The 21,368-nt window shown below is 42.5% G+C and overlaps 1 protein-coding gene across 1 annotated transcript; it reads left to right on the forward strand.

Annotated features, from left to right (window-relative positions):
* The first annotated feature begins 670 nt into the window (after positions 1 to 670).
* CHST10 (carbohydrate sulfotransferase 10) lies at positions 671 to 19,358 on the forward strand. Its single transcript, XM_055702142.1, has 6 exons — positions 671 to 1,047; positions 6,137 to 6,271; positions 9,051 to 9,148; positions 11,787 to 12,021; positions 14,647 to 14,752; positions 16,640 to 19,358. Exons 2-6 carry the CDS (start codon positions 6,160 to 6,162, stop codon positions 17,175 to 17,177), a joined length of 1,089 nt encoding a protein of 362 aa, XP_055558117.1. The 5' UTR covers positions 671 to 1,047; positions 6,137 to 6,159; the 3' UTR covers positions 17,178 to 19,358.
* The last annotated feature ends 2,010 nt before the right edge of the window (positions 19,359 to 21,368 follow it).

A 21,368-nucleotide genomic window follows, 5' to 3' on the forward strand; every position in this document is an offset into this window, starting at 1 on the left:
GGTCAGAGGATAAAACCTGTCCGTAGCGTTCCATCACCTGATTTCACACCAGAAGACATGCCATCAGCGTTCGATGAGCTTTAAACTGGGGTGGCTTCGCTCTAGGATGACCCTCCGCTCCAGGCACCATCCAGAGGGCCCTGGGCCACCATTTTTAATTTCTGCAGAGTTTAGGAACCACCACCTCAGCACTATAACACATCCCTACAGCCACGCACTGTGATACATCCCCGAAAGTTGTTTAAATAGCTGTTAAAAACAGGCCCATCACCAGCATCTGGTTTTGATGGGATTTGTGGGTACTGGTGTCCTGCAGGTGCACAAAAGTCGCATTTGCAGCTTTCTTTTTTTGAAACACAAACGTTAGGGACCTATTAAAGACATTTTTAATAGCAAAAAGCCCCAAACACAAGTATATAGGTGAGTCCAGCTGAGCGGTGGCCGTCGACCCCGCCGAGAAGCACCAGCCGCCCTGCGAAAACTGGAAGCCACCGGGGGGCCGCGGGGGCCCGGGCCGGGGGCTGCGGCGGGGTAAGGGCCGAGGCCGGCCAGAAGCGGCCACCGCACCCTCGCCGGGGGTCGCGCCCGGGCCGCCGGCTGAGACGGCCGCTGCCGCCGGGGCGAGGCGAGGCGGGGCGAGGCGGGGCGGCCCAGAGCAGCCCGCCCTCCATCCCTCCCTCCCGCCTCCGGGCGGCCGGGTGTGGCGCTGCGTCTCCTCGGAGCCCAAGCGAGCCGTCCCCGCGGCGGCCTTCACCTTCCTCTCCGCCGCGGCGGCGGGGCTCGGGGGGCGGCCGAGGCCGGGGCCTGCCCGCGGCGGGAGGAAATGGAGGCGGCGGCGGGGCCGGGCGGCGGCAGCAGGGGCTGAGCGCGGGCGGGGAGGCGCCGCCGTTGTCGCTGCCGCCCGCAGCCGGGCGGGAGGGGGGGGATGCAGCAGCAGCCGGGGCCGCCTGAGCGGGCCGGCCGCGCCGCCGAGTGAGGCGGGCCCCCGGCGGGAGCAGCGCCCAGCCGCTGGGGGCCGAGGCTGCGGGGAACGGCGCTGGAGGGCCGGTAAGCAGGGGAGGGGTCGCTGCGAGGGAGGCCCGGTCCCTGGGGCGGGGCTGGGGAGGGCCGCGGGGGGAGGCCCGGCGGCCGGCAGCCTCGGGCAGAGGCTCCTCCGGCCGGCCGGGCGAGGTAGCCAGGGGGTGCTGCGGGCGTCTGTTGCTTCTGCCTGGCGGGGGCGAGGGGAAGCCCTGCCCGCCTCCTCGGCCGGAACGGAAAAGTTTACGCCTGCTCAGCCCCGGTCCGTGCGCCCGGAGCCCGGCTGGTGGGCTGGGCTCTGCCTCGGCTCACCCCCTGCCCGCCAGGCCACGGCTGCGTCCCGTATTCTGAGGGCCCCCCTCTTTATACCGCTCCCGTGGGCAGCGCGGGGCGCCCTGGGGGAGCCCCGGGAGCCGCGGCCGCTCCCGGCGGTGAGGAGCCCTGTGGAGGCGGACCCGGCGCCCGTCGGGCGGGGGGAGGCAGGGTGCCGTTCCCGCTCGGGGTCGCGGGGCTGGCGCAGCCGGAGCCTGCCCGCGGCTGGGGCGGGTTCCGCGGCTGCTCCCGCAGTCGGTTCTGCCCCGCTGGCCGGTGGGTGGTGCGTGCGGAGGGAGCGCTGCGCCGGCCGGCGGGGGCTGGGGGGCACGGCGAGGGGCCTGCGCCTGCCAGCGGGGTGAGGAGAGCCGCAGGGAAGAACCGGCCTCAGAAACGCCTGTTATAACGTTCAGTGGCACCACACGACTCACCAAAGTGTGATAGATTTTAGTCCCAGTCATTATTTTATTTTTTTTAAGTGTAATAAATCGCCCAGGTCTCCTCAAGATTACACAAAGGAGAACTTGATGAAAACGGGTTAGATATCCCAGCTAGCTGCTCTTTGGCCTTCGTTACCAGTTCCATTTCAAATTCCACGGTCAGTCGTGTGCTGATGGGTAGGTGGTTGGTGGTCTGAGGCTCCCAGTGTGCCACTGTTGGTCACCGTGCATGCAGGGACTGTCCTGCCCGGCAGCCCCTGTCCAAGCAGCATAAGCTGCACAGTAGAGGCTGGGCACCGACTTTTACTGTTGTTTAGATTTTCTTGCTTTGTCCCATCATTCACATGAAGATGGCAGTCTACCGCAAAATACGGGTGCCTTTTCCAGGTAACGGGTCAAGCTTGCCGTGGTCTGTGTCCTGATCTTTGGTTTGTGTTTGTGTGTGTGTTTGCAGTCCCATTTCTTCTCAGGCAAAACTGGCATCTGGCTGACCCGAGGGTTATGTGGCCATTTTGTCTTTGGGGTCAGTAGCCCAGGGAGGGAAGGACAGAGGAGTGGATGGAGAGAAGGCGTTTGGGGACCTTGTGCTCCTAAAAAGCGTTGCAACAAGAGGGAGGAGGAGTAACCTAAGAATCCCTGCGTATTTCATTGTGAGAAAATGGACTAAACCTTCAACAGCTTTCTTGGGTTTTCTGCTTGTAAAGAAGAAATATTTTTAGAGAAGAAGAAGTAAAAGATATATTTGGGAGCTGAAGGAAGCTAAAAAAACAATCCCCCAAAAATAGAAGCTAGTATATATTCACTAGAAGGTAAGAGGAGAGGCAACAGAAATGCAGTAAGATTGGAGATATAACAGGAAGTGTGATTACCTTATGTGAACACAGTAAAAATATTAAAGAAGAAGCTAGAGAAAGGGAAACAACATACACAGGTTATTTTTAAAATGTTACTAGTCATTGCATTGGAGTGTAATGGTTGAGTTACTCCTGTATACAGTTTTGAACAGTCCTGCTGCTTGAGACAAGTCATGAGCTGCTGATATAAATGTAGTTTTGTTTAGGGTGCTAGAAGTAACAGTGCTAGCCATTGTAATTACATTATGACAGATCCTCTGACAAGACTCTTACCACTGAGGAGTATGGTTGCAGATTTGTTGTGTGCATCAAAAAACGAGTAAGACAAAACTGCTTAATATTTTCCTCTCAGCTTTGACATATTGAAGGGTAATAGCGGTGGTTGTTTTGGATATGACTGCAATTCTGTCCCCTTTCAGTCCAGTCCTTGAGGTAAGTAGAATGCTGCTTGTAGGTGTTTTTGGCTAAAATGTTGTTCTCCTATCCCTAGAGCACATGATCTAGCAGCAGGGTCCTGTGTGTGCTAACAGCTTTTCAGGTCAGCGGACGTGGAAATTGCTTTCCCCCTGTCATTTTACACAACTTCTTAGAAATCCAATACGTGAATTACGTAAGGGAATATAGATCAATAATCCTCACTGAATGGTGTGCATCCATCACCACTATAAAAGTGGGCAGACTAGCAGGGATGCTAGAAATGTTGCAGACCATTTTTACCATTCTTTATATAGAACAAATATACAGGGTTATACAGAAAGGTCTGGCCCATACCATTCGTTATATCTCTGAAAAACCTGCATCTGGTGGTTAGAAAGAAGTTCTCCTCCTGCAGAATGTTCTCTGCAAGCTTCTGTCCGTCTGCTGCCTTGGAAGACAGGTTTGTTTGTATTTTCAATGTTGAATGGTTCTCACGGTTTTAGCAGAGCTACCCAAAAAGTAGAAAGGTCACTGCTACCTTTTGTGTCCTAACATCTATTTTGCGTTTCTTTCATTTGTGAGAGTTGGAAAATTTTTGAAATTATTGTGATGTCTGAAAACAAAGGTGATAAATGTCAGTGCTCTAAATGAGAGATGGACCTCATCATTTTCAGCATGAAACTTGGGGCACGTTTTGTACTAGTGCAATGGTAGGATAAGAATAAGTTTTGAACTACTTAGCTGGAAAGAGGTTAGTGCTCTGGAATTCATGCCATATTATTTGTATGCATATATTGTATACTTCATGGCTAACCGTATTTGATGTTGAAGAATAACGTGTGTCGGACATTGCATGCTCAGTTGGCAGCTAGAAAGTGCAGCATAAAACAGGAGATGACAAATGTAATCTTCATGGAGGTCACCTGTAATTGTCCAAAAGACAGTTGCATCTTTTTACCTTAAATGCAGTGTTTTTAGGAGAAGTACTTAAAAATGGAATCATGAAAGAAGGAAAAAAAGGACCTCTCAGAAGTCAAACTGAAAAATATTGCACTGAGAAAATAAAAATAGGCCTCAACACTGCCACCCTAGCTAAAAATTACGATTTTTTTTTAAATTGGGTATATTACGTTCTTTTCTTCTTCTCGCCCATTTCACATACGTCTTTGGGGTCCCAACTCTGGAGCTGCTTGTCTGCCTGCACAGGCTTTCAGCATACCCTGAAGATGTTTCAGTTCTGTCAGCTGCAGCGAGAACCCCTCCTGGAAACACTTGCATTGCTGCAAGGCAAAAGCTAGTTGGAAAAGCAATCAGCGCCTGTAGCAGTAGAAATGATGTTGCAGGTGGACATGCTGAAACAATGTTAGAACTAGGCTCACTTCTGTTATTGAAGCTTTGTGGGAATGAAGAAGGTGGAATTTGGTATGTGAATGAAAAACTTAACACGTTTGCATAGAAGTATTAACTAGCATGTTTTTAGCATCTTAGCTGGGAATGAGGGCAATCTCTTTCATTCCCTGGCAATTCACTGAAGTGGCTGTATAGGAAGTGTGATCACAAATCATGCAGATGTGACTCTCATTGAAGTTGCATGTGTCTACTTTAGGACTGAGTTTGATCCTGTTGCTGGTTACATGGGTATTTTGGTTTTTTGTTCTTCCCGACGCTACAAGCAACAAACCTCACAGGACTTTTGAGAGGATCTCATTGTATGAGGTTTTTGTGTTAGAACCTCTTCTGTTAAGTGTTCTGAAGTGTGTTGTATGCATCCTTCAAAGGAAGCATTCACTTACCAGCACCTAAGTTCAGGCCCTCGGCTGTCTTACGTCTCCAGCAACAACTGACACAATGATGCTTTATTTTTGCAGGATAAGTATTCAAGAGTGAGGTGTCTCAGGTTTCGGTAGGTAGGCAGCGATGTTTGCTGTTAGGTTTTTTTTGTTGGTTTAGGGTTTTTTTAGTTATGGAAGCTTAAATTTTGCAGTGAAACTTTCACAGATACTTGGTGTTGGCCCCAGTGCTACCCTGGGTGCGTTGCCCATCAAGAGGCTGGAAATTCAGCTAAAGATGTAGCTTAAAATTTTCTATTTCTTCTAATGGCTGGGGACTTAAATCGTCTTTGTAATTGGTTTCCTTATATTGTGTCGTAACTTTTAACCATAAAAGAGAACAATTTATTAGGATGAGTTCGTAAAATGAAGCTAAGAAGTGTTCAGAGCAAACTTACAAACTGCAAGGTAGGGCAGACACCATGTGTTCATAATACAGTGCGGTATCACCATCCTCAGTCTGCTTGGATTCAGTAAGACTTGTGGTTTCTTTGCATGCTACATCTGTGGTCTCAGTTGTTTGGGTAACCCTTCTGGCACTCCTGGGGAAGTCCTATCTTTAAGGCTTACCTGCTGGGATGCAGCTACAGGTAGTAGACGCTGCTGCAAGTGAACCCTTTACGTAGATAGTGCTTAGCATGATGGCAATAAAAAAGTCTTCCAGTACCTGTGGTTGATACTTAGTGACAAGTGCAGTTGATAAAAGTGACAAGATGAGAAGGGACATTAATATATTTAAATATTTTGTCAGGTTAAGCTTAGTGTTCTGGCTCGACGGCTTCCAGCCTGTAATTCATGTAGGCTGGGCAGGGGAGGAGCACATGTTACCTGACCTGGGGTAACTAAGAATACTGTTAATGGTACAGTTTGGCTGATCTGCTGAGTAGCTACCACCGAGAAGGGAGGTTTCTTTGTTCTCCCTTCCTTTCTTACAGTAAGCTGTCTTGCAAAGTTAAATAAAAAAATAAACTAAAAAAATCAGGGGGTTTGCTGTCTGTCTCCGTGAGCAGCCAGCCAGCTGGTGCTATTTCCAGCACAGGGAGGGGACTGGGAATGTGTACGTAGGGGTGAAGGAGGAGGGAAGCTGGCAGTTACATTGCGTCAGCCTTAACATTGGTTAAAAACCCAGCCAAAAAGAAAGAAATGACATCTGCAGCTATGTTTTATGACACACGTGTATTAGAGTTTAGTCATTTTTGTAATGGAAAGTATTTTTCTAAACTGGAACAATAATAACTGATGTGTCGATCTTTCCTCTTTCAAACAGGAAGCAACAGCTTTATATGGCTCATGTCTGACAACATGCACCACCAGTGGCTGCTGCTAGCTGCATGCTTTTGGGTGATATTCATGTTCATGGTTGCTAGCAAGTTTATCACATTGACTTTTAAAGACCCAGATGGTAAGTTCAATTTTAATGTCTGGTATGGAACAGAAAAATGAATAGTGCTTCATGCAAATACTCTTTCTGTGCAAAGTAGTTCTTGGCATGTTACCACTTCTTCAGTAGAATTGAGAACAGAGCAACTAAATTTCTTGAAGTGACAGTGCTGATACTCAATTTCTGCTTGTCTTGGTAGAAGTCTGCAAAACTAACATCATGTCTTTTTTTGGTGGTTAAGAACAGAGGGGATGATGTTTGGCAGTACTGTCTTGTGAGGCCTGCTTTTTCAAATACCTTCAGTTTCAGTACCTTTATCCCCTAGAAGTGACAAGCAAAGCACAGAGCACAATTACCTTTTCAAAGACAAAGGAGATTCACAAGAATCAAAAGGGTTCATTTCACATGACAGTAGTTTCTGTCATCTTGTGACTGCTTGTCCTGTGGCTGCAGTATTATGTAAAACTTGTGGAAAGTTTTATTTCATTTGCAATGCACTTAGCCTAGCCACCTCTGCCCTGCTTCTTGCATTCAGTTTTATCCTCTGCTGTTTGACTGACAAACAGCTTATAGGCTTTTCCTTAGGTTAAGTAGCCCAGATGGTAGTAAGCTGATGAGGAATTTAAGCCATTTGATGACACCATACAGCATGTTACAGTTTTCTGTCTGCTGAGGAACTACTGTTACAAAGCCATCCTACAGAGACTTCAGGGTGAAGGTGATGACATGACTTGCAGTCGTAGGAAGATGCAGAAATACAGATCTCTTTAAGATATGGAAAAAATGTGTAACTTTTGAAGTACTGACATCACTAGTGCCATTTGTTTCAGTGACTTGATAGTTGATAAATATATTGGGTGTACCTCTTTAAATAGCATACCTCTTGTGTGGAGATTTGTTCAGCAAATCTTATAGATGAGAACTGTAGGCTAACTTAGCTTTACTTGGTCCCAGCTGTGTTTGAGCCCTAGTACATCTGCAAATAAGCTGGTCTTACGTTAGGTAGTTAAATCTTCCAGTACTTCATTCTATGCCAACTCTTGTTTCTCAGCTCAGGTGTTCTTTGAGTGATTCTTTGCATCAGAATTTGTCAGGAAGTTTAAAGTGTAGTTTAAAAAAAAGGCTAAGAATATACCCTTTGCATTTACTTGCTTTTTATTATCTTGGCTTGCCAATTTCTTTTTTTTTTTCTTTTTTCCCTTCTCTTCCTTTTTTCCTTTCTCTTCCTTTTTTCCTTTGCTGAATCTTCCTTCCCCTTTGAATAGGTCTCTGAGCAGAAGATGGTATAATTTCTTAAGCTCCAGTCCTGCAAAGGCATGACTATGGCTGAGTGTATGTATGTGTTGGAGATACCAGTGTTTGTAGTGGGACTAATGAAAGGAAGTAATTTGAATATACCAACAGAATTTTTGAGAAAGTCCAAACAGGATGGCCGATCTGAAGGAACTCTTATAGACTTAATAAAATATGGCTTGTCAGAAATTTTCCTTATTCGGATATGTCTACTTAGCAGCTAGAACAACAGCAGCAGATGCTCAATGAATCCATGTTCTTTTGTTTAAGCCTTTTACGGATGTCTCAGGTGCGTGAGCAATAGGAACTTCTTAATGAGAAGGAACAAGTTTCAGTTCATCATTTCTAGTAGCAGCTGCAGGCATGCTTTTACCTAGTAATAATGAAAGATACTTTAGCTGCTCTTTCACTGAATCAGATTGCTTTGATTTTACAACAGGATACTGTGAAGTAAGTCCGTGTTTTAACTTTCTTTTCCATGTACGCTTTTTGTTAAAATCTGGTGTAGGCAGAGTAGAGTACTCCCTTAAGAAAAGGACACAGGCAGTACATACATTTTCTTGACCACAAAACAGTAAACCACTGTGGATGAAGCCAAAGAAAGATTATTCACAGAAGAAACTATATAAAGGGGAAAATAGGCCAGTGTGGATGGAAATAGTGAAGAAATAAGTTTTTTTGGGTTTTTTTTTTGCTTTGTAGGTAGTAAAAGCTGCCTCAAATTATTTTTGATCTTTCCACACCATGTAAAGTAAAGCTAGAGCCTTGTGTTATTTTTTTTTAGTTTTCCTGTGGCATACCAATTGCAAAAGATGCAAAGGGTTCTTCCCTTACATACTTTAATTGGTCTCTAACTATTAGCTGCCCTAAAATTATTAAGAAAGAACAAGAGTATCACCTGAGTTTGTTCTTTTGTTGTGGGAGTCTCTAAGGAAGGACATCAGTCCAGTAATAAAGGAAGAGGAGATCTTGTATTTCTTGCTGGGTAGAGGTGTTTACTTAGAGCACCAAAGAAATCAAAGGTGGTCATTAATGACACTTTTATTCTGGTAATGTTTAAGAGTTTACAACAGAAGAAATGTACTGATCTGAGGGGAGGAAGAAACCTGATAGAGTAAGTTTTTTATTTGGATGTGCTTTGGAAAGTTTATTGAAGAATAAGAATCTCCTACTCTCAGGTCCATATAATATACTCAGTCTGTCAGTCGTGATACTTGGATTTATGATTTCTATGTCTCTCTGCACAGTTTGTTTAAAAAAGACCAAAGTAAAAGATTATGGACATGTTTCTTTGATAAAACTCAACAGAAGTTGTATCCAAAATTCCCCCAGAGTATATTCTTTAAAATATTCATAGTTTGTCTCATGTCTTATCTGTTATCTTCCCATTTGGGAACATGTTTTGTAAGCTTAATACAAAAAGTAATGTTCAGTTGTGTTAGTAAAGCAGAAATAGTTGCCTTCCCCCCCACCTTCTGTAATGCTTTTCTCTCTCGTCCTTCTTTAGGCTATGGTGCCAAGCAAGAACCATTGATACTGACAGCCGTGACAAAAGTGGAGGAGGTACATATGCCAGAGGAGAAACATTGGCCTGAAGAATTCCAGGTGCATACTGTTGAGATAAGGGTTACATGTATTAAAAGAGTGGGAGAAAATAAGAGGTTAAGTAAGGGCTTCCCATTGTTGAAAGAAATTGCTGGACAGGAATTATTTATTCAGACTGTTCTATTTAGATAGCGCAAGCAGAATTCATTTTAGCTTCACAAAGCTAGTTTGTTACTGTAACCTGCTGTCTTGTTTCATCCCAGTGATTCAACTTAATGTGTTTCGATTTTGAGGAGAAAATTGTTACAGTACTCCTTTATCAAGTCAAGACAGTAATTTTTGCCAGATTTTTAATATAATGGCCCAATTTTTGATCACTTTTATTCTGCCTTGTCATAGCCATCAGGTTTGTGGTTCTTGAGGGCAAGCCTATGTCTTTATTCTCTTAGTGCTCTGCCCAATCTCTCCGATTCTTTTTATCAATCTCCATTCCTTTTTCATGTTTTGTACTCTTTGTGCTTCACATCTCAGTGTTTTTCCAAAGTAGAACATGAACACAATGGTATTCAGTATCAGTTGATCCTTTCGATGCATAGTTCTGTGCTTTCAGAAATAAAGCAGAATGAATGTGGTACTTGCTAATTTACAAGGGAATTCTGAAGATCTCTTACGCAAATGTAAATTTGAGACTAGTTGCACAGTGGGCTAAGTCCAGTTTTTTCTTCTGTTGGTTACATAAGTCATCATGTTTAGAGTATTTTTGTGGTGAAGCATGGAAGGTAGGTTTCCGTAAAACATGATGTTTCTTGTTTTCATATGTAAAAAAAAATGAAATATAAGTTATCCTCAAAATACTTGAGAGAAACACTTTGTTCAGTGGAAGGCTGGCAGATTGGTGTAGTGAGTTTTAATACCTTCCTTCACTTGTAGGAAGAGGATAATAAGGTTTCTGAATCTAATTCTATCCCTCTTGACTTCCTGACAGCATGAAAGGCAGAACAATAATATTAATCCTGGTTGCATGCAAAAGGAATTGTTCTGACAGATAAATAATCAGTCAGGCGGTTCAGATTACATTCTGACCAAGTGATACTGAAGAAGAGTAACAAACAGAAAAAGTAGAGTGAGTTTTTTTCTTTATGGAGGATTGGGACAAAAAGTAAAATCATTCCTTTTTCATGTGTAGCTTGGATACTGTACCTAAAATCATAGAATCACAGAATAGTTTTGGGTTGGCAGGGACCTTCAAAGATGATCTAGCTCAACCCCCCTGCCATGGGTGGACGTCTTCCACTAAATCAGGTTGCTCAAAGCTCCATTCAATCTGACCTTGAACACTTCCAATGATGGAACTCCACAGCTTCTCTGGGCAACCTCTTCCAGTGTCTCACCACTCTCTTGGGAATTTTTTTTTTCCTTCTATCTATTCCAAACCTACCCTCTTTCAATTGAAAACCATTATCCCTTGTCCTATCACTACAGGCCCCAGTAAAAAGTCTCTCTCAGTCTTTCTCATAACCCCCTTGTAAGCATTGAAAGGCCGCAATCCCCAGTGCCTTCTCTTCTCTGGGCTGAACTACCCTAACTCGGGCTTTCTTCGTAGGAGAGGTGTTCCGGCCCTCTGACCATTTTTGTGGCCCTCCTCTGGACCACTCCAACAGGTCTATGTCTTTCCAGGGCTGAGGACCCCAGAGCTGGGTGCAGTACTCTAGGTCCAGAGCAGAGCAGAGGGGCAGAATCACCTCCTTTGATCTGCTGGCCACATTGCTTTTTTATGCAGCTGAGGATACGATTGGCTTTCTGGGCTACAAATGCACATTGCCGGCACATATCCAATTTTTCATTCATTGGTATCCCCAAGTACCTCTCTGCAGGGCTGCTGTCAGTCAGTACATCTCCTAGTCTGTATTGATATTGGGGATTGCTAACTGTGTAAATCAACTAGTGCAAGGGGCAAGATTTGTCAGTAGAAATTTCTCATTACCTGTTAATCAGACAAGCTCCTTTTTCCTCTCCCCACTAATCATGAGGCAGAGGTGGTCATGGTTTCTGTCTTAGTTTCAGAAAAATGAGATACATCAAACAGTTCAACCATTTTTGGGGAGGGGAATCTTGCCTGCTTCTCTTACTTGCCACAGTAAGCACTGATGCTCATTGTGTGAATTTTTGTCCACTTAATTTTTTGCAGCTTGGATAAATGGAAACAGTGAATGAATACAGGTGCTAGAAAACAGCACAGAACTTTTATCTGAAATTCTTCTATCCCAGCCAGATGGGTCAGCATTTCTAAGCCCCATCTTTTCAGAGATTAAAGTTTATTTCTGTTTAATTTCCTGTCCTAACTCCTCAGAAGCTTTCTTACTGGCTGTTGAAGCTTCGTGGGAGTTCCAGTATTTGGTCAAGGCAAGTTTTATCCACACAGATAAGACCCTGCTGCTCTGCAGCAGACTTAAATTGAATGGAAAAGCTCTTACTACTTTCTACTACATAAAGACTTAAGAGTTGAACCAACGTGTACAGCAGCAGCACCAGAAGGAAACTGTGTGCTACGTGTTTAGTTAATATGTAACAGTGTTTTAATCATTAATCTGGGAGGCATTAGTATGCACAGTTTGGGTATTTTTATACTTTAGAATTTGATCTGAAAACTAAATTCTTGCACTTTTTTTTTTTTCTTTCCCCTCTGCATTTCATAAAGCCAACTGGAAAAGCTTTTTCTGGAAATCTGATCCGTCAACCCCTGGTTCATATGGAAAGACTTGAGCTTCTCAGGAATGTCTGCAGAGACACTGCATTGAGAGATCTCTCTCACACTGCAGTTTCCAAATTCGTCTTGGACCGAATATTTGTGTGTGACAAGCACAAGATCCTGTTTTGTCAGACGCCAAAAGTGGGCAACACTCAGTGGAAAAAAGTCTTGATCGTTTTAAATGGTATCTACTCTGTTGTGGGTGTGTGGGTTTCTTTGAGGAGGAGGAAAGAACAAATTTGGTCCAACTGGGACATCACAAGAATGGATTCTTTCTGCTTTTCTGACACTGATGCTTAATTTCAGTTTTTCATTCTTCATGGTTGCTTCTAGTCCTTTCAAAACATCTTTTAATGAAAATACACCTGTTCTTTCTGTGAAAATAAATAATTGCTATTACTTGGCTCAAAAGTGATTTGAATCATGAAAGAGTACCCATATGCATGTGGTAGGTATATCTGTTATCTTTGAAGGGTGGCACTAATCTGTAGAATTTGAAACAAGTGAATTACAAGGTATCACAATTCCCTAAGAAACAGTAGTATATAAAATTTCTGACTTAAGGCCACTCACTTTTAACTAGGATTCTTAAAGCTAGTTAAAACTTGGCAGCTGCTGTTGTTTTCTACTGCTGAAATCTTGTGTGGGTGCTATCAGTAAGCCATCATAGGAGTTATGAAGATTCTGAGTTGCTTAAGGCAATAGTTTGGTCAACAAAGGTATGTTAGACTGTAGAAGAAGGAGTAAAGGGATTTGTCTGTCTGAAAAACAATCTACAGGGTGAACGCTGCCTGTATGCATGTAGTCTGCCATCCTCTTCTAGTAGCCTGGTATGCCAATACAAATAATGCATTTCCTCAAGGTTTTCTAATGTACCACTACCTGCACATACAAACTTAACGTGATCATATTTAACATAACACAGTCTTGTTGGACATGAGACCCTCTTTCCTGTCTGTGCACTAGGGCTGTGAATTTGCTACTTATAGTCAGGTCAGTTGAGGTCCTTCTGTGGTTTTGCAGATGGCATAACTCACCAAGGTGCGGACAAATCCTGAGCATTGTAAACCCAGCTTTCTTATGAGAAGCACCCTGTGAACAGCCAGCTCTGTACTGGTGTTTTTTTATATTTTCTTTACCTTGTATGAAGTAGTTTGCACACCCAGAAGGAAACAGTCACAAATTGGCAAAACTTTTGTAGTGAAGAGTATGTCCTTAAAAACTTTAATATTAGTTTCAACTTTGATATATGGACGGGAGCTAAAAATCCAGCAAAGACAGGCACATGCCTAGATATGGGCATGTGTCTTAAATACCTATGAAAGCCACACTGCAAGAAAGTACTAAATATGAAACTGTATGAGTATAGTAGAAGTACCTGCTCTTACCAGAATTTAACATTGATAACATGCAAAGAATAGCTCAGGACAGACAGGAATTGTTGGCTGCATGCAGTGAAGGATAATTCATGTCTTACCAGCAGGGAACCTTTCACCTTGAGCTTCCTAGTTCTGGCATGTTGGATAATGACAGAAAGTTGTTTCCATATAAACACTGGTCTCTTCTGCCTTGAGCTGCCAGTGTACTAGTGTTTGCTGACAAAGGCTACTGCTGCTGTTGACCTGACTTTCTCCTCTTTGGGTAATTGCGGCAGGTGGGACTGATGTTTCAGGGAGAATAGTTTATGTCTGAGTACCTAAGTTGTATTTGGAGGTTCAGGATGGAGAAGCGTAGCTGTGGCACTGTGGGGCAGCTAACTCTGCTACTGTTTGTACAGAACTGTGCTCTGGATGGATGCAAGTTTTCAGTTTCTGAGGCTATCTATTCTGGCATCTGTTGTCCACATGTAATTCACCTAAAGTACCAAAAAATATAATTAGAAAACTCAAATTAATAAAATATAACCACCACCACCCCCTGAAAAAAAACCCAACAAATTACAAAACTGAGCTGCTGAATGGTGTGGATTATTCACTGCAGTTCTGAAACAGAGACGGCCAAGAGACTTTCATCTAAAGAGCTTTTTTTGTAGCACCCTGCTGTTGTTGCAGGTTGATACCGTGAAATGATGCTGTTGTGTGAAGGCTTACACCTAAAGCCCAAGGGGCCCACGTGAGATAATTCTCAAGGTCATAAAAACTTCCAGGATCAGGATCTTAAAATAAATGCATCAGAATTTAGTGACGTTATTTTTCTTGTCAACTTATGTGCTTGCAGAAATTAATATCTGGAGACTTTTTATTGTTAATGTTAGTGGTTTTTAAGCTGTGTAGTATTGTATGATTGAAATTTTTGTTTTAGCATAGTGTAGTTGTTAAAAGAACTTCATAGATGCTGACAGCGAAGTGCTTTTGTGTTGAAGCAGTTCCAAAAGCAGCCAGCAGCATTTATTTTTTGTTGGCGATAGATTGTCAGCAAAAAAGCCGGTTCCTTCTTTGGAGTTAATCCTCAAAGTCTTCCTCCTTTTGTATGTGTGGGCAGAGGGAAGGAGAATGGGGACAGTGAGGTAGGGAATTACAGGCTTAGACATAATTGCTGATGAAATTTGTGTAACATGCTTTTCTGAAAGTTTTGAGGCCATTTGGTCTTGGACCTTGATGTCACATACCCTGAAGGATTTTAACAGTTTTTGGCTTCTCAGTCAGAATCTCTCGCCATTTAACAGTTTTAAACATAGTAACTGTAAGTGCTAAAAATCCAGAAAAGAGAATGGTAGAGCAAAAAGCTGTCAGCCAAAGACACACACCTGCTTGTACTCACTTCTTTTCCCTTGAAAAATTCACTTGCGCTCCCTTTTTGATTTGTCTAGGAGCTTTTTCTTCCATAGAAGAGATCCCAGAAAATATTGTGCACGATCATGAGAAGAATGGCCTTCCACGCTTGTCCTCCTTCAGCGACTCTGAAATTAAAAAGCGGTAAGAGGTGGCTTTGCAGGGGTGTGGGAGGGGTTTGGAGTCAGTGGTGTTATGCGCAATCAAGAGTGCAACTAAAGTCTACATCTGGAATTGAGGACAATTGGGTTTCTGCTCCACTGCTTGTATTATGGCACTATTCTATTGTCCTCACAGATGTTGCTGTCACTACCTTCCTGCTGGCTTTGAAGGAGACCAGTGTAACTGGTGATATAGTTAAGTGAGCCAGCCAGCTCTGGCTGGATATAGGGTTTCTGTAGTTCAATGCATGCCTAGCTGTTACATAGCTGACCTTGAGAAGGGGAGGTTTAGTTGGAAGGTCCACCCTGGTGCCTTGTATATATAGTAAATCTAACTGCCTGCACATAACATTGTCATTGCAGGCAAATTTACTTATTGGGATTGAACTGGGTAAGTTTAAAAGGTCAGTGCTTCTTAGCCTGGGAGTATTGTCTGTTCAGCTGAACCACTTTATCTTCCTGTTTGGGTGCTTCTTGCTCTTCTCAAAGCAGAAAAAATACTTCTCCGCAGTAGAGCCTTCTAAATTACTTTGGCTATATTTTTGACTGTGTCTGCTCTCATGTTTACTAGAGCCTATGCCATATATAATCCTCGTAAGGGGTGGCAGCATGGAAAGACCAGGACATAAGATGACAGCGGACACTTGTAAGCTTGTGCTTGCATGGGTTTTGTGGGTATTAAGCCGTTCTGAAGAGCCAGCCTCTTATACATGTGGTGTCAGCTATCAGTAGAGTTCAGTCCCAAGGTTTGTTACATTCAGTGGTACAAATCCATTTGTCACAGCTGTACCTGTGGAAATGGGGTCACTTGATTATGTTGATAGCGTGCAAGTTGAAATATGGTCACTATGTTCTTGAGAATATGGATCCATTCCCTGTCCCTGTGAGCAGCACTATATAAAAAGTAACTGTTCAGCTGGGGGATGAGCAGTAGCTAGGGCATTTGAAGTTGAATGCCATTATGATTTGGGTTGTTGCAGTCAGCCCACCACAAAAGTTGTGCTGGAGAGGCATAAAATGGGTTTGGTTGGGAATTCTGAAATTGTCAGAGAGCTTAGGTGTACAGAGAGGGATGGTGTGGATCTGTTGATCTAGTTTGCTGACCTCTAGCCCTGCCTGATTAGGAGTGAGTCAGGAGAACCTGAAGATTGATACAAGTGCCTGTTGAGGCTAGAAAGAGTCTAGCCACTTACTTCAGTGTGGATTGGGCTCTAAACGTCCTTTCTCAGCTATTTACTGAAATAAACTTTGTTTTCAATTCATTCCTCCTACAGATGATCTCTGACTACAGAATATTACATACTACAATATCACAATAAAATGTGAAATTCTGTTGAAAACTGGTCTCATGAAAATAATGTTCTCAGCCATTATTGAAAGCACGGCAAAACATCAAATAAAATACCGGAATTCTTTGTTTACTTAGGAAGTGATTTGTCTAACTACCTGCCAGTGAAAAATGCAGCCTTTTGTATGCATTTAGCAGCACCAAGCCACTTTTTCCATGCCTTTGTGTATTTTGCTTCTTGAGCTTAATCACATGACGTTTAAAATATCTTTTGACTCAGAGCTTTCAGCATCATTTGTGTTCTCCAGTTTGAATAAACTCCAGTAAATTCAGACTCCTCCAGTTTGAATAAAATGTGAAAACTAGAATGAAATACTTCCACTTTGTACTGCGTATAAAAACTGTTAGTAAGAAGACAGAACTTGTATTTCTTGTCCTGTTGGTTATAATATTGACAGACTATGCGAGTAGTGCAAGATTCACGTTGCTGTGTAAGACTTTGCTAAACGCACTTTAAACACTTTGGTAAACATTTTCTTTAATTATTTAATTTCTTTTTTTTTTTTTCCTTCCTCTGTTTAGACTGAATTTATACTTCAAGTTTTTTATTGTTAGAGATCCATTTGAAAGACTTATTTCTGCATTTAAGGACAAGTTTGTGCACAATCCTCGGTTTGAACCTTGGTACCGGCATGAAATTGCTCCTGGCATCATTCGTAAATATAGAAAGAATCGCACAGAGACCAAAGGGCTACAGTTTGAGGATTTTGTGCGCTATCTGGGTGATCCTAACCACCGATGGCTGGATGTTCAGTTTGGTGACCACATCATTCATTGGGTAACATATGTAGAACTTTGTGCCCCCTGTGAAATCACGTATAGTGTGATTGGACACCATGAAACCCTGGAGGATGATGCTCCATATATCTTGAAAGCAGCCGGCATAGACCATCTGGTATCATACCCTACGATTCCACCAGGCATAACGGTGTACAACAAAACAAAAGTAGAGCGGTATTTTTCAGGAATTAGCAAGAGAGACATAAGACGCCTCTACGCACGGTTTGAAGGCGATTTTAAACTCTTTGGTTATCGGGAGCCGGATTTCTTGCTTAACTGACACCTAGGATAAGCTCTGAAGAAGTGTCTCATGGATTAATCTAAAACTGCGTGCATACCAGCTGCAACACGGACAGAGCTGAGAATGACCATTTGTTTTCTAGCTTTTTGATGTTGCTCCATTTTTCAGTGAAATATTTGTCATATGGACAAGTAGGGGCTTATAGTTGTTGTTTACTGACCATGTTTTCAATATGTGACATTGCAATCTGTTAGGAATGAAGTCTCTGCTATCTGAAATACAGAATTCCATTTCTTCCCTCTTCCCTTCAGGAAAAAAGGAGGAGAACGAATGGGCTTATGATCTTCCTACTCCCAGATGGAATGCCATTTTTAAAGTGTTGTGAAGTATTTATAACAATGGCAATTTCACTGTAGGTTAACTCTGAAATGTGGGTGAACTTGATGATTCATGCTCATGAGAAAGGCATGTAGTCTCCCGTGAGCTTTGAAAATGACAGGCCAGTATAGGACTAAAAATTGATTAAAAGCTTGACAAATAAAATCATCTAGGTTCTGTCATGTGGCTGCTATCATAACAGTAATGCTGATCTAATCCCATTCTTGTTTTGTCACAAAATGAATGTCATTAGACAGAAGCTTTAGAGGTGTTAAAAAAGGGACTGGTTCCAGACCCTAGTTGTCTTTGTATTTTTGTCAAGTGTTTACTGTACTTACTACTGATCTATTGAGCCTCGTAATTCTACTTTTGATTTTCAAGATATTATTTAACTCCTGGTTGTGTAAGCTATCTGAGAACACCAGATGCAAATGGAGCATAGAAGAAATACGAACCTGCTAGGGGAACTTCAAGGAAAATGGATTTAAAATAAAGTATTAATTGTATTTGCAGGAGCACATACAGAAATCACGAGATGCTCTCACACAATTTAACTTGTTTCATCTTCTAACAGTTAAGATTAATAAAGAAGCCACAAAAGCGAGATGTTCTATAAAAGAGCTGCTAGAGTTATTTGGATTAATGATCTACCTTTTTCTTATATCCAGTCTTGCTCAATGTTCAGTACCTCGGAGAACAGAAAATTTACCCCCTTCTGAAAATTCATCTCCCTGCTGCTAAAGGCGACAGGATGAATCCCTGATTTTTCCAGTGATTCACTGCCATGATGTCGACTCAAAAATGCCCAACGGTTGTTTTACCAACGGGGTGAGTTGCCTACATCCCAGGAGTTTGAATGTCACTTAAATTTGTGTACCCATTTTGTGCATTAAAAAGCCAAAACCAAGAACGGAATGCAGCCATCATATTTGCCTGTGCTTGCATTGTGTCTCATAAAGAGCAGTCTCTTGTTTGAGTTCACCAGCAATAAAAATGAGTGCACCGCCACCTCATCCCAACAGGCCATGGGAGAGAGAGACCGTGTATCTGAAATACAGGAATTGCTCTGTCACAGTGAGCATGTGAACTGTATTTTTAAATTTTAGACCCAAAAGATTAATTTTCAGATCAGCATAATGTTGCTGGCTAGAAATGCTAATGATGGCCAGTGCTATGGAATCTGCTCTTAAATCCAGCCACAGTATGTTTTTGATAGCTTCCTGTATCAACACAAGGAAGCGCCTTGCACTTGTGAAAAAGGAAAGCTGTGCCAAGCTGACATGTGCTGCTACCCACAAAAAGGAAGCTCTGTTGTAGCTGGAAATGATTTCAGAAAGATCTCAACAGACTAGTTGAAATAAGGGAGAATCATTAACTGGGCGTCATTGGCAAAAGAATAGCTCAGGGTGGCAAAGCTGGAAGATGGGATTTTTTCAGGTTGTTTTTTTTTTTTTTTCCTTAAAAAAACCCCAAACAACAATTACAGTGCCCTATCTTGTTAGTCCATAACCAGTGATAAAAAGATGTTAACAGCTCCAGGTTTTTCTGTGGTTTTCTTAATGTGGGAACTTAGCAAAATGTTGGAGCTAATGACCTGATTGATTACCTCTCTGCTGATTTAAAATGTAACAGTGAATAATGTATAGTAAATTCAGGCCTTAAAGTTTAATTCTAATAAAGATGAAGTAGAATTGTTTTCCTCTGAAAGCATAAGCTATTGATCACACAAAACGCCAATGTATGTTTTTATTTTTCTTGGTAAATTACTTAATGTATCTATTGCTTAAAAGTTGCCAGATGGAAAGTGCTACATAAATATTAAGTAATAATATTTTTTTCTAATAGCTTTCTCTGCGTTGAGTTCTCTCGGGCATCTGACAGCAAATGTGAACAGAGCTACGAACTGACGTAGGCAGAGGTGTGTACTGCTCCCCCAACTCCATGCTTTTCAGGCTGAGACTGGAACATTCAACTTAACCAAAAAGTTTCCTCTTTTAGTGATACCCTCCTGAGCTATGTTTTCCTTCTAGAAGTGTGGTTTTTTTCCTCGTGTGGCTGAAGTAATGATGGTGCAATTTTGGCGTGACTCTTGCAGAAACTTGGATACCATGAAAGACCTTGGCAAAGTATGGTAGGGTTCTCCTTATGTCGGTCCGGTGCAGGTAGGGTGGCCTGAGTATACTGTGCTGGTGAGTGGGCTCTTGCCATGCTAGTTATGATGAATTAAATGTTTGTGGTTTGTTTTAGCTTGATTGTAAAAGCCTTGTATAGAGTACAGATTTAGTCCTGGTGGCGTGCATGAACATCATTTGGCTGTTTGGATGTCGTTTGTGTACTGCTTTCAAACTGCAGGTAACGTTTATATCATATTTTGGGAACTGCTGGCCCGGATTGTTCTTCCTCTTTTTTTATTGTTATTACAGCTTCAGAAAACAAACTCACATCCTTATTTTGTGCATCTCTGTCTCTTTTTGTTGTCTCTCCTCAGAAGCTTTTGAATCCTGTGGCCAATCATAACCACATTTTACAGAGGAAAGTCGAGCTCTTGGGGAGAGTGAATTGCGGTAATCTTCTTGAAAATAGAGAAAATGTTCTTTGTACATCACAGAGTCTATCCTGTATGTTAGCTTTAGGGGAACTACAGACAGGAAACTGAGTTTTACTGTTTCTGCTCGTCTTGGAGCTCCTTGTTTCTCGTGGACTCTTCCCCAGTGCTCTGAGTCTGACCTCTGATCTCAGCTAACAAAGACAAAAATCATAAATTAAAATATATTAAAATATAATAAAAATATAATGGGTCTGTTATCTTCATGTTTCTTATAAAATTAAGGGCACTTCTGGACATCAGCTGACTGGGGTTGGGTTTTTTTTTGAGGTCTTGGGCTTTGGGATTTTTTTCTTCCTTGTGGTGAAAGTGGATCCAGAATTCTCTTGCTTGTGAACTGACTTTAAGGGCAATACCTTGTCCCCTTTTAACTTCATGGCATTATCACCAGCATGCTTTCTGATCACATGCTGTGAAGATGTTTTCCTGTAGTTAAAAATATATGTGCAGCTTTTTATTTCCTTCAAAGAAGTCACAATTAAAAAATGTCCTGAAAATACATATTTTTCACAGATAAGCATGTTGTTTTTCTATTCATGCTCAGATGCTGCCCTGTTTGTACTGAGGGCAACGGCCCCCTTCTGCTACCACTTGTCTCTGTCCTCAGATCAAGGAAGCTATCAGACAGCTCTGGCTTTTGTGTAACATTACTTTTTCCTTGAGGTGTTAATAACTTTGTTGGCTGGGAAAGCCGCCTTTGATCTTATCTGTGCTCTAGAAAGTTTGCTGAGAAAAGAGTGATTATATAGGGATTGCTTAAGCTTATTTTCTCAGATGAAAAAGGATGTCTTGCCAGTGTATCTGCCTGTATCTGATATCCCTTAATTGACAGAGAGAGGGTGAATGATCTTTCTGCTTAATGGCCTTATCGTGATTTACACTAAGCTCCCGTCCTATTACTATGACAACATGAAGGGACCTGAAAGGAGGTGTAAATTCATCATGTGCTTATTTTAAATGTGAGGGTGTAAAGGAAACTTGACACAGGCGTTGGGCCCTGAAGATTTATTGTGGCTAATTGCTTCTTACATGTCATCTGCAGAGGCTGGTGCCATTTCTTTGTGGCCTGTGCTTGAGAAGATCTGTGCAAGGTGGAAAGAGGCTTGTGGGTGGTGGAAAATTCCCTTTCAGCCTAAGTTAGCTGTGCATGTTCCTGGGCTGCTGCCGTGGGGAAGGTTTTGGAAGGAAATGATCCTATTGGCAGCAAAGCCTGCAGCGCTTGAGGTGGTGAGCAGAGTGCCTCCTTC

Source organism: Falco cherrug, chromosome 2 (assembly GCF_023634085.1).
Source record: "Falco cherrug isolate bFalChe1 chromosome 2, bFalChe1.pri, whole genome shotgun sequence".
Classification (NCBI taxonomy): Eukaryota; Metazoa; Chordata; class Aves; order Falconiformes; family Falconidae; genus Falco; species Falco cherrug.

Bases quoted from the DNA above. Each gene is read 5' to 3' on its own strand.
- CHST10 (XM_055702142.1), top strand. From the start codon at position 6,160: ATGTCTGACAACATGCACCACCAGTGGCTGCTGCTAGCTGCATGCTTT. The intron at 12,022-14,646 runs GTATCTACTCTG...TGATTTGTCTAG, and splicing joins AGTCTTGATCGTTTTAAATG to GAGCTTTTTCTTCCATAGAA. The intron at 14,753-16,639 runs GTAAGAGGTGGC...TCCTCTGTTTAG, and splicing joins GACTCTGAAATTAAAAAGCG to ACTGAATTTATACTTCAAGT.